Genomic DNA, 13988 nt, shown 5'->3' on the forward strand with positions numbered 1-13988 from the left:
GCTAGGCAATTTTTAAATCAACACTTTGCAAATAAATGGATTGGTCGTGGAAGTCCTATTGCATGGCCTGCTCGTTCTCCGAATTTGAATCCATTACATTTTCATTTATGGGGACACCTAAAATCTATTGTATACGCAACATAGATTGAAAATGCTGAAATACTACGAAATAGAGCAAGGCTTCCGACAAATTCGAGAAACACCAGGAATGATAGAGAGAGCAACCAGATGAATGACAAGACGCGTGCAGGCTTGTCTTCAAATGCAAGATGGTCATTTTTCGAGCATCTTTTGTAAAAGTAATTAAAACAGAAAATTCATTATATCTCATAAACGAAGACAGATAGGACATGTATTTATATGACTTTTTTTCATTATTTTTAGGCGTACAATCAGCTCCCGAAGTGGACCCCACAAGTTACGCAACACCCTGTATACAGTTCATTCTACTATAATATATGTAGCATATTTTCATAATAAATTCAAATTTTGCTGTCTATATTTTTTGATCATGTCCCATTGCATTTTAATTTATTATTATTACTACAATAAAAATGATAAAAAATTCTTCAATCATCAAAATTTGTATATAAAACTTCAAATACAAAATTTTTTAAATATAACATTTAAAAAAGTAGTATAGATATAGTAATGAGATAATGTAATGTCTAGATCTAATTGCACAATTAAATATTTCTATTTAAATTAAAAAAATATTATAGAACATGATCAAGAGTTTTGTTCTACAGAATGCTCAAACGTAAAAAAAATTGTACTTCCAATATTTCACATTAATATGTATTAATTACAAAATTTTATTTTACATTTACTTTTTTAAAAAAATTAATCTTAATTTTAATAAAAGTGCCATAGTAGGAAAGACTGTTTTTCTCTCTTTTTTTCTTAAACAAAACTTCACAATATATAAAAAAATTTAATTAGCAATTATTATTAATACACAAAATTAGAAAAATACCTCACTGTTTTTTAACAAGACGGTTGGCCAGCAACCCATACTGAAAACTAAATTTACTGCAATGAATAATGATGAAATATTAAGATATCACAACAACAATGAGACGAAATTATTAGTCTAGTATAATACACTACTAATTTTGGTTTAATGTAGTTCAATACTTTTCATTTCCAAGGTAAGATGGTAAATATCAATCAATGTATACTTTTAGTTTAATGAAAATACAGGGAGTGACACAGGAAATAACATCGATTTTACAGTCTTATCAAAACATTTTAGATTATCACTGTATATTGTATATTATAGTCATTTCATTTTTATCACGCAATTATTTAGATCACTGAGTGCGTGTATATATATATATATATATATACACATATAACATATATATATATATATATATATATATATATATATATATATATATATATATATATATGTACGCGCGCGCGTACACACACACACACTCTCTCTCTCTCTCTCTCTCTCTCTCTCTCTCTCTCTCTCAAGAGCGCGCTCACGCTCGCATGTAGAATCTCTTCTCACTAATTTCAATCTAGACAATCTACTTGTAGGCTCGAACAGTTTATCATTCAATATCCATTAATATCTCACATTTATTACATTATATTCTTCCATTCAGTTAAAAGTTGCTTATGAAATTCGTCGAACATTTACGATGAGGAGAACGAAAAGCATTGGTAAAAAATTTATATTCAACTCTTTGTTATCATACTAGGTAACAACCACTGCTATAAAACCAAATATATATTGCAATAATTTGACTAGCATACTATAATTTATGTATACGTATTTATATATGCAACAAATAATATATATATGTTATATATGTGAGATATATGTATATATATCATATAATTATATTATGCGCGCGCGCGCGCGTGTGTGTGTGTGTGTGTGTGTGTGTGCGCGCGTGCAAATATTAACATCTCATATATACATCACTTTTTAATATATGTCGCATACATACGCTATCGCATATAATAAATACGAATGTAGCTAGAATAGTCATTTCATCAATCCTTTGTTTATTTGTTTATTAATGAAAATGCTAAATACTGACTACTATTGCCATTATTTATCGCCTTGTACTTGCTTGTAGTAAAAAAAAAAAAAAAAAAAAAAAAAAAAAACAGTGTTTTTCACATAAGTCATGTCTTATAGAACTGAATTTTTTTTTTTTTAATGATTGCACTATTAAATAGCTGAACGGCAGTTACTAGCATAAATATTGTAGACAAGATAATATAGAAAACATGGAAGTGAACTCAGAAAATTGTTGCTTGTAACATATAAATATATTATTCATCTTCCTTTTATAAAATTTAAAAATCAGTTTAATATACTAGATTCGTACAATAATGAAAATCCAAGCATTCTAACATGATGATCTTCCTTCAAGTTTAATAGAGATGCTATGAAAACATATTAAATCAACTGTGTCAAGTTCCATTTTCATTTTACTTGACAGTTAATAAATTATTATAACTTATTCGAATTGCAACATTTAGAACAATCAAAACAACTGGTATGCTATCTCTTTGATGACCAAGATGCACGAGTACCACTGCCTGGATTATTTCCAATTATTCGATTTTGGAGCTCCGTTACTGTTTCTTGCAAAGCTCTCTTCTCTTTCAGAAGTAATTGTATGTCTTCTTGTGCTGCACTTAAATGAGATTTTATTACATTAGACTCTTCTTTTATACGTATTAATTTCGCATTTTCTTCTGATAATTTCTCCAAAGCATTAAGGCGACGCCGAAGCTGTTCATTATCTGATTTTAACTGTTTGCTAGACTGTCTCAAAATACTTAATTCCATTTCGTGATTTATATTTTGGGCTATTTGTGTATCATTGTTTGTGAGTGTTTCAAGGGAATTACTCCTGCTCAAGTTTACTAGAAATAAAATGTCTCAATTAGATTAATAATAGAAGTATGTGAAAAAATTTTATAGTAATCTATAAAACACATAAAAATGTTATGCTTCTAATGAAAAATTGCTTTTAACAAATTAGAAAATTAAATATTTTTTATTGAATATACATATATATATGGTGACTAAATAATATATTTTATACTATCTAAACTATCTGTGAACATAATAAGCAGTGTTATAAACCAATGTGACAATATGACAATATTTTGTACCTGAATGTTGTATAAATGTTGTTCGTGCTAATTCATAAACTGCATACATTTTAAGCAATTTTCATAAGCGTACGTGATAATAAGTGAAAATTATTTTCTTTTGATTTGAAAAAAAATAAAACATGCCTAATTAAAAATAAATCTAAAATTCTACTATCATATTAAACGATATTATTAAAGCAATAAATGCTACTACTATTTTTCTTATTGTTTTGTATAAATGCTCACATTAGAAAGGCCATCTGAATGCACAGAATAATTATACAATGTATAATATTAATTTTAAAAAAATAAATAAAAGAATTTGCCACTTAAATGTACTTTAAAAACTTATTATATTAAAGACTAACTCTACTATAACTAACTATATTAAAAATTATAGTTTCCTTTTATAAAAATAATAAGTGGCGAGTAATAACAACAGAACTACATTTTAAATTGTTACCTACCAACTGGTTCGATATGAAAAACTCCATTTACATCTCGTACTATCTTAAGCTTTGCAATATTTAGATCTATAGGAATTGGTCCTGGCGAAGTTATATTATTCGGAGGACGATCTTCGTTTAAACGCAAGGATATACTCTCCAAATATATCTGCAATAAGGAAAAAAATGATAAAAATATAACTAAAAGTAAAGGTAAAATAAATAATATTAAAAATTTAACATACTTGCAATGGTATTGGCCTAGGTATAATTTCATCTTCAGTTAAATCAGTAAGTCCACTTATTGAACTCATAGACAAGGACATTGATATATTAGTAACTTTAACTTCTAACTTGTCTTCAAATAAATCCAAAACACTTTGTCTGTTATGTACATCAACACTAGAAACATCTATCTCTTCCTCAGTTGCATTATCTTGATTTTGATTTTGATTTTGATTTCGAGATAAATGCTTATTACTCATAGTTTGACTTGCTTGAGACAATTTCCAAGAATCTGACTTGCATTTCAAATCATGATCCAAACGTAGTTTAATACATGATCTACAGTTAGAATCTGAAGGTAATTCGACCCAACCTCGAGATCGTGCACTGAATTTTGTCTAATAAAAAACAAAAAATATATGTATGACATTGAAATCATATCACAGTTGCTACTATGTAACAGAATATTCTCTTATCCTTTAATCAATTCATAACACTTTAAAACTAAACTATAAATATGAAATTATAGAAAATAAATCATTCAAGAATAAATTATTATTTGCATATATTAAATAGTAAGAACAATTTCTTAATATTAGCTTTTTTATAAGCAGACTATTTTTATGGTATGTAATATGTAACATTTAAATAAAAATATTGCAATTATTAACTTTTTGTCACATTAATATATAATAAATTTCACATAAAAAGCTATGAGAATTTATTTTATAGGCAAGGTAGTTTCATTTCCTTATAATTTATATAAAATAGATATAATTGTAGTTGTATTTGAAAGCTTCTCAAATACATTCCGGCTAAGCATTATTTCATACCATGCTACATGAAGTTATTATACTTTGAGTACACATACTATGAAATTAAAAGCCAAGAAGCTAAATCCTTTATAAAACTAAAAATGTATACTTTTAAAATATTTATATAATTTGTTTGTTTACACAAATAGAAAAATAATAATAAAATATTTACTGCTAATTACGCAACTTAATAATTTAATGAACTTGTACGTAATTGTCATATACTCTACAAATTAATCATTTATATTTCAATAGTTAAAAAACTGCAAATTATTACCTACATTTTATTAAAACGATTAATAAGAAATTTATATATATGCAATTTGTACAGTATAGTGACATAATTCAGAAGAAATAAACATGCAATAAAATGTATACAATACAAGGCATTTAATACAAGATATATGAGTACTTTGCCAATACCTTTCTCTTGACCTGCCACAAGTGCCACATAAAAACATTCACAAGAGAAGGAGAGACGCAGGAGAAGCATGCAAAAAAGTTAAAGACAAACATTGTATAAATATACATATATAGTATAAAATGTTTGTAATGTATGTGATATAAAGCTAGAAATAAAATTGAAAAAGTTTTGTGACACACGAAGTATGTAACTAGGAATAAAATGTTAGTCATTAATACATTCCAAGTTTATATAAAAAAAATCATATATTATCTGAAAAAATACTGTATAACTATTTTAATATACTCTTAATAAATTGTAACATATTATAACATAAATTTTAGAGCAATATTCTCTCTATAAATGATTAAATCTGTGTTAAATCAGAAATATACCAAGTCTGTACACAATAAGAAGCACTTTATACAGTGTATAGAAAAAAAAAAGTTAAAATTTCCTAATAAAATCATTATATGAAAAAAATACTAAAGAACAATATAATTTTGATTGCAGCAATATTTAAAAAAATTTCAATATTTAAATCTATTTAATAGATTCAATAGCATATTGTATGTAATCAGCAAACAAGAAATTTATAATTTACGTAAATAAAATGTAATCTTACCTGAAATTCATCCCATGGAATAGATGAACATTCGTCGTTACCAATATTTGAAATTTGAACTTTAATAGAAGATGCATATCCTAGGGATTGTTGAATAAATTCAACTTTAGATAACTTGAATGTTGCCATAGATACCTAAAAAGGATTTTATCTAATCAAGATATTGAAGTCTTCAATTATGTTACGTTATTACATTATAAAACATAGACTTACAATATCTTTTCGTTTACACACACTATCCATAGATTTTTCACTCTGAGTATCAGGAGTTTCTTCCACTACTTCGCTAGCTTCTTCTACTGCTGTTATTCTAATTGAATTATCAACAGAAAACATTGCATCTAATTTTTCTTGATCTTGAAGATTAATTAAAACATAGTTTTCACTATCAGAACTAACATCGCTTCTTATAGACATAGTATCACTACTACCATCTTCTGGAGATGCTTTCAAAGCTGAATCAATAGATGTCATCAAATTACTTAATCCTTTTTTCATAGAAAAAAGACCAACATTGAAATTATTGGAAATGAACGGTGTATTTGAAGATGAATCTCCCTTGCTGTGTTTATGTGTAATATCAGCAGCATATCGTAAAGTAGGCAATGCTTTCTCCTCTTCTACACCAATGCACTGTTTATCATATGTTACATTTCTTATTTGCGCATTATTTTCATGTTTATTCGTACCATTTTGTTTAAATGTCACGACAGTTTGAGGTGTATTAGAATGCATAAAATCCATTGATAACATTGACGATATATCACTCTGTGGCGTTATCGTTTCATTATTTATATTAATCTTTTTACCGCTGCTCTCAACTCGTTCTGTACTTTGCCATGGAATAGATGAACCTGGAATGTCATCTGCTATGCTAGACGAATCTGGCATAACAGATTCCAAATCTCCTCCAGAATTTTCTTTACCAGGAGTATGCGACGGCATGACGAATGTTACTTCTACTTGCGGTATCAATGCACCAATAACAAGTGAACTACCGCAATCGATCTTCAAAATTTTATTAGAGTCGATATTTAGATATGTTGCCATTTCTGATAGAACTTCCGATAATCTTAACAAGAACAAATATTGATAATGATTTATCTGAACGCTAACTAAATTGCTTATGTACGCAAGACCATGAATGTCAGCGGTAGATTTATTTTCTGACGAATCTTTCTCTGACGATTTCATAGATATGTAACACCATAAAGTCAAAGGAAATGCATCAAGGAACGGTACAGGACGATTTTGTCCGACCGCGCGAGCACCGAGAAAATCTCCCCAAACGGGTTCCAAATTACAACACCATATGTCTTTAGTTTCGGTCCACAAAAGCTCCCGATGTAATTGACGAACTAATTCGTTTACAGAGTTACTACTAAAATTAGGTGGTGGATGACGAATATTATCAGTGCCTATAATAAATAAATAAATGTGAAATTCTTGCATAAAACTATATAGAAAATAAGCACATATAGTAATAAAATTACCTGCACAATGTGCCAAAAATTTATCTGTAAGAACATGAAAATCATTCAATCTGTTTGGAAAATCTGTAGTAAAAAACATTTGACCCATTTGAAAAGCATTTACACATTGTGCTAAATCTGCTCTTGAAGATCTTTCTGTGGATCGAACATTTGTTATTGACGCTCTCGACGTCTGTATATGCAGAGACTTTGGCCTATCTTTCTGATTAGGATAATCTTGTTGACTTTCAAAAACTATCTGAAAGTAACAATTATGTTGTGAATATAATAGTGGAAATTTTAAATTATAACATAAATATCTCAGTACATACCCTTGGAAGTATAGCTTCAATCTTCACATCAAAATACATTAAATTAGTGGAAGTATACATTGGTTGTTTATCCTTATTCATTAAAGAATTATATAAATTTAATGCAAAAGAATTAAACCATAAACAGGAACAGACGTCAAAATTTACTTGGATAGGATTCAGTTGTACATAAAATTTTGGAGGTGGCACTAAACATTTACAGATGAAATTGTAGATTAATTTATTCAAATTAAAATGATAACACAATAATTATGTTTACTTACATGGAAATGTAATATCTCCAGGATAGTAATAATATGTAAATTCAGCATGAACAATTGTAACATCTTCTGGAAGACAAAACTTGTCTCTGTCACCTAAGCAACATAAAAATATTTCAATAAAATGTAATAGAAATGTAAATATATTCTCCAATAACATACATGCGTTATGAATATACTTCATACAATAATAAAAATTCACATAATGTTATATGTTACATATTACAAAATGCAAATCATAATGATTGTATTACAGTTTATATCTACACAACATAGTCCTTAGGAGCTGTAAAATAAATACAACAAATCTTTTCATCACAAGTCCTTTTAAAAGATACAACAGCTTTCTTATAAAATGATACAACAAATTATAGTTTCTTTTTTACAGTTACTTTTATGGTTCGTTTTTAATTTTTTTGCAAAATAACTGCAAAATATAACATATATAAAAAATTATTGAATATTAATTGCAACAATAAAACTATATCTTTTAAAAAAAACATTTAAAAAATTTTACTTAAAATATCTGCTTTACAAAAGCCAATTATACTATGGTTATATTTTAACTGTATAATAATTATGCTTCAGATTAATTATACATATGTTACTAAATATTCACATGTCTAGAACTGCTGTTATAAATGTTTTGTGCCAAGTTGAAAATTAATGCTCGATTATATAACAGATACGAGATATAATAGCAACATAACACACAAAGCAACAAAACTTCTCAAACATGAAACTATGTTTAAGTGGTACTTATAATGTGATATTAATATGAACATACTACTACTGTTTATAATCTGTACCTGATGCATGTTTCTTCCTTGTTTGAGCTGTGCAATTATTAAACGAAATAATTATTGATTTTTTATATGGGAGCTTCATATGAAAAGATAATTTTAAAAAATAAACCTATTAAATAAATTAAATTGATCATTGCGAAATTTACACATACCCGTAACAAATTCTTTAGGTACAGGATTACGAGACGTTGTGGTTACTTTGTACAACGTAAAATCATCGATCCTTATAATAATGCACGTCGTCATTAATTTAGCAAGTTGTTCCAAAATATAATTTTTTACTGGATTTCCACTAGGATGTTGAGATTTTTTTTTCTCATCAGCAGCTGTATTTACATTTTGTAACTGATTACTCTTTTCCAAATTATCTCCCAAACCTTTTGTATTATTAACTGAATAAGAATAACAAAAAGTATTTTGTTAATAACTAACTAAAAACTACAATTGGAATTGATTGTTTACTTTTTAAATTATACGAACCCGTAACATTTCCTTGACTTCTGGTTAAAGGAGAATGCTGTGTTCTGCCAGAATCTATAAGATCCATAAACTGACTTCGAAAAGAACTTAACGACTGCTGTAGCCATTGACTATGAGGTGTAGCATTTTCTTTATACTTAGCCCAATGTTTTCTATCAGCCATTGCTAAGTGATATGGATAATAATCAACTTGAAATCTAACTAGTGAAATTTGCAATGCACCACCATCCTTTAAGTCAGGATGGGAGGATCTACCATCTACATAGAAAATAAATAATATTAGAAGCATTATTATCATTGTTGTTGTTATTATATTTATTACATTATTCTAATAAAAAATTTAAATATACTCACTACCAGCATCATCACATAAGTGTAAATCAATTCTTTGACAAAGGAAATGATATGAAGTTTCTACAACATCATATCTGGTAAAGATTTTAGAGATAGCAGTATTACACTGATTTTTTGTCCTTGATTGCTGAGATATTTGTGCTTGATATTCTGGCAATACCTGAAACCATAAAAATGATTTTATTTCTTTTTCTTTTTTTCTTTAATTGTATATTTACAAACCTCAAGTTTTCTAGCTGCTTTGGTTTTACGTTCTAATATTGTAGCTTTTTCTATTAGACCACCTAAAGAGTCAATAAAATGAAGTGCTGCCTTCAATTGTGAATCTGTTAAAACCCATAAGAGATCATCTAATATAAGAATCAGTCTTGATCCCATAACAAAACAATCTAAAATACAAATGCATATATTATCTTTTGAAAAGAAAAAGAATAACATGCATATTTATTATGTATTAAAATATTTTTAACCTGATATTCTTTTCTTAATAGTAATCCGACATCTAGCTTGATTTGTAAGTAAACGTAATGGCGTGAGGTTTTTATCTTTAGTACTTTGTGCCTCTATTCTAACTGTTTGCCATTCCAATTCTTTAAAAATAAGTAACTGTCCACGATCAGGATCTTTTACTCTAGTAGTTCTCAGATCACACCGTTGCCATGTTGCAGATTTGGATTCCACAATAATGCGATTCATCTGTAACAAGATAATAACTTACAGTAGATTTTAGTAAAAATACAAATTATATTATCAATCAATCAATAACATTACATACTTGAACTGAAGCAATGAATGCAGGACTTTTGAATGTAACTGATACAGTATTAACAGTTACTGTGATGCCATCAATTACTTTATGTATAAAAGAATATTTTGCAGGACCAGTATAGGAAGATAGCCCTTGAGAAGATGATAAATCTCTTAAATCTTCGCATGTTTCTACTTCTATATGAACTTCATCCAAACTCTATAAATATTAAAATCCAATCAAAATGGTAATATAACATATTGTTAACTATATAATATTAATAAAAATTACGTTGTCACATAAAGAATAAATATGTATAAATATATCCTTTATATGAATAGATACTTGTTATTTACCAGGAAAATAGGAACACTTCTTAACTTGGTCCATTGAATACGAAATGAAACTTTATTGCACCAAGCATTTGTTAATCTAAGCCACGAAGGTAACTCTAACAAATCAGTCAATACCGTTTCGTCAAGTTCCAAATTTGTCAGTTCACCTTCTCCTTTGAACGTGCTTAAATTTATTTTATCTGCTGATAAGTTCTTGGTAAACCTACATAAATTCTCATAAACATATTGCCATTTTAAACAACCATCAGCAACTTGTCATGTTAACATGCATATCAACGATTGTTAAGAAAAACAAATCAGTAATTTAACAATAATAACAATAATGCTAATTAACAAGATGAACAAGATTATCCACAATTCTAACTTGCTTGTTCAACTTAATTAAGGGTGGTACAATTTTTAATAGAAGATAATGAAATTCATTTGATAGTTCAATCATGTAAATACCTTGATAAATGTTTCAACAACTGCTTCTTTATTAGTGACACCATTTTTTATTATTTTCAATTGATTTCTACGATGCCAAATATGCGTCTTAACATGGTTAATTCACTACACAGCGAGCCACAGTCCGTTCATACATGCCACGATTGTCCACGACTTTCGACTCAAGTAGTAATCAGTAACGTCAGTAAGTGCATATACCGCATAACTGTTTCTAGTTTCTTTTCTTGATTCTTTTTCTTCGATGTTCTCTCTCCTGAGAGTTTCTAACTTTCGTTTCTAAGATTAATAAAATAAAGATCCGGTTACGTTCTTATTATTTTCATATTATTTTTTTCCAAATAAAATATTAGTTAATTCGTTAGTATATGGACAAATTGACCTATATTAATATATTTATTCGTCGTTGGACAGTGTAATTTCATTTGCACGCATCGCAAACAAATTATTTTTCGAGTTATGCTTTGTAAAGTGCAATATATAAGTTGTCTCAATAACTGTAGTATGATCGACGATTCTATGTGAAAAAATATAGAACATAATGTAGAATAAAATTTTTGCATACGGTATTTTATCTTCTACGAGATCAAATTTGAAAATTCATTCAGTATGCACGAACTTGGTTAATTATCGACTGGAGACGAATAGATAATCAGTAAAAGATTATTAAAAATATTCGTTTAAGACCTCATTCCGAAGAAAATAAGGATTTGAACTTGTTCAGTTAAGAACTAGCCTAACCTAATATACCCGAACTTAATCAATTTTTAAATTTTATTTCATATTTTTGACTATCTTTTTCATGTAGAATTTTTATTTTGTTAATTATTGGATAGCCCATTCTATATCTAAACAATGTTAAAAGAATATAAATTAAATAACAGTATTACGACATCCTATTTTTTAAATATTTACACTAAAATTGATAATGCAATTTTGAATCAAGGTGAAAGTGAACAAATTCTACTTACGATTTTACGAAAGAAACCTGATCTCTCTCCTTTCTATTTCCTTAATTTCCATTCAATTTCTAATATGTAGATGACTTATCATTTTTACGAAATCAGTTTGAGTAAATAAACCTGTTTTGCTTCTGCTTATCAAGTAATCTATATATACAATGCAATTATGCGCTGTCTTGTTTTTTTACAGCGTTTGCTTTAAGTTTCATAGACTTTTGGAAGAAAATATCATCGCCATTAAATTAATACAGAAATAAATTCCTAAATATTTACACACATGGGTTAGTCATATTTGGATTTAAGCTAACCTAAGAGCATGTTTTTCAAATGTTTAACATAAAGCAAAACATAATATATGACAATTCTCGAAGAAAGATTTATGAGTATGACGTATTAATAACTATTAATACTTCATGTTTATACTTTCTATCTTATCTGCTGCAATATTGGTGTAGTGTATAGTAAAATACATCAACTTTGACGTGATACATTTTTGGTGATAATGTTATTATTGACTATCATTGTCAACGTCCAAGCCAAAGGGCGCAAGTGCCTGAATAACATGAGGGAAAAGGATGATCGTGTCGGAAGGGAAATTTAGATGAAAAAAAAAAATTGCGTTTCGTCTCTACCAGCCAATGAAGCTGAATAACGGCGACCTTTGGCCCCAGATTAGATGTAAATTACATGCAGCAACTGCTGGGATAAGAAATTCGAGGCTAGGATCAGAGTTAAGATTGGTCTTCACGTATTCCATATCCTTAAGGAGACTATGAGCACAGACAAATATCATATCCGAGTTATCTGTCCCACAAGCATTGCCACTTAATCCAAGATCCGTCTTCGATCCGTCAGCCACGACTAACTCACCTTGGCTGGAATTTGTAGATGTCGAACTCGTAGATATTAAATGAAGCGTATCGGCACCAGATGGAACCATGATGATAGTCTAACCGGCCTTAGAGACAGAAATTGAAATGAGATAATGGACTATTTGTTATGGCAGAGACTCGCAGTGACATTGGGAGGTCGAACACGTGACAATGGCACAAACAAATCGTACGTATCCTATAAATTAATAAATTATACATTAATATATGCTGATATGATGTTGTAGTTAATTGTTATAGAAAGCATATGTTCAATATTGCCTAAAAGTATAACGAAACAAATTAGTACGTGTGAAAACAGTGAACAATATATCACGAATTTTCTACAAAATGCATTGCCTTCCACTGATACCGGCTCGATAGCAAATGAATTAAGAAAGGTAGAAAAGACAGAATACATTAAATTATCATATTATTAATCAAATTTCATATAATGAATATTTATATTTTATAGTCGTTGATACTGGGTAAACACAAAAGCAAATGGAACAAAAAGAAACAATGCAAAGGAAAGTTATTAACTAATAGAAAACGTATGCAACTTGGCTTACGTAAAATTAGTTGCCAGGTGAATGGTATGAAATACGAGGACTTATTACCATTGAATCAATTGTGGTTAAATTACATGCAGCAAGTGCTTGGTCCCAAGTTTCTCGATAACATTCCAAAAGATCCAACTGATCCGAATTGGGAAAATGTTAATCAACAGTTAATTAAAGCAGATTTTCATGGTGCTGAAGTTTCTATTGTTGGAGCAAAGTGTCCTAGTCTGATTGGATTAAGTGGTATAGTTGTTCAAGACACTAAAAATATTTTTAGAATTTGTGGAAAAGATAATATTATACGAAGTATGTAATTTATATTTTTTCTCATTATTATTCCTTTCTTCTATTATTAATATATGTTCATTTTCAGCAATACCCAAAGATGTTGTTATTATGAATATGCATTTGAAGGATATCAAACTAGAGTTCTTTGGAAAAGATCTTTCTATAAAACCTACTGAACGAACAATAAAAAAGTTTAAATGTGGACGTATATATGAACTATAGCAAAAGTGCTACAATTTCTGTAAAATTAGAAATAAATTTTTCTTCCAATATTAATATACAGAGCATTATTATTATTTTACAAAATGTTATGTTAACACATGAAGTAATTTATTCTGTAAAAAACAAAAGTGTTAAAAAATTTATTTTATCTTGAAGAAATGTTTACCCAGTATTTTGAAAGAAACT

The 13988-nt window shown here is 28.3% G+C and overlaps 2 protein-coding genes across 8 annotated transcripts; one reads left to right on the forward strand and one right to left on the reverse strand.

The window, feature by feature from the left end:
* Positions 1-1579: 1579 nt before the first annotated feature.
* On the reverse strand, positions 1580-12578 carry LOC122528681 (UHRF1-binding protein 1). 7 transcript variants are annotated; one of them, XM_043654053.1, is made up of 20 exons: positions 11870-11990; positions 10902-11177; positions 10455-10656; positions 10126-10317; positions 9821-10046; positions 9573-9739; positions 9351-9510; positions 8997-9254; positions 8669-8908; positions 8520-8546; positions 7714-7806; positions 7451-7638; positions 7140-7377; positions 5860-7064; positions 5647-5781; positions 5042-5053; positions 3824-4201; positions 3600-3747; positions 3379-3392; positions 2785-2898 (listed from the first exon to the last, which is right to left on the reverse strand). In XM_043654053.1, the coding sequence occupies exons 2-20, from the start codon at positions 10943-10945 to the stop codon at positions 2896-2898; spliced, it is 3930 nt and encodes a 1309-aa protein (XP_043509988.1). In that variant the 5' UTR covers positions 10946-11177; positions 11870-11990; the 3' UTR covers positions 2785-2895. The 7 variants fall into 7 exon arrangements, with proteins under 7 accessions (XP_043509984.1, XP_043509983.1, XP_043509986.1 ...); XM_043654049.1 differs by lacking the exons at positions 3379-3392; positions 11870-11990 and adding an exon at positions 12493-12578 and having other exon boundaries at positions 1580-2898; XM_043654048.1 differs by lacking the exon at positions 3379-3392 and having other exon boundaries at positions 1580-2898.
* Positions 12579-12662: 84 nt separating this feature from the next.
* Positions 12663-13856, forward strand: LOC122528682 (ribonuclease P protein subunit p29). The gene is made up of 4 exons (XM_043654056.1): positions 12663-12919; positions 12991-13130; positions 13205-13598; positions 13666-13856. The coding sequence occupies exons 1-4, from the start codon at positions 12904-12906 to the stop codon at positions 13800-13802; spliced, it is 687 nt and encodes a 228-aa protein (XP_043509991.1). The 5' UTR covers positions 12663-12903; the 3' UTR covers positions 13803-13856.
* The last annotated feature ends 132 nt before the right edge of the window (positions 13857-13988 follow it).

Source organism: Frieseomelitta varia, unplaced genomic scaffold (genome assembly GCF_011392965.1).
Source record: "Frieseomelitta varia isolate USP_RPSP 00005682 unplaced genomic scaffold, Fvar_1.2 scaffold_255, whole genome shotgun sequence".
Taxonomy (NCBI): domain Eukaryota; kingdom Metazoa; phylum Arthropoda; class Insecta; order Hymenoptera; family Apidae; genus Frieseomelitta; species Frieseomelitta varia.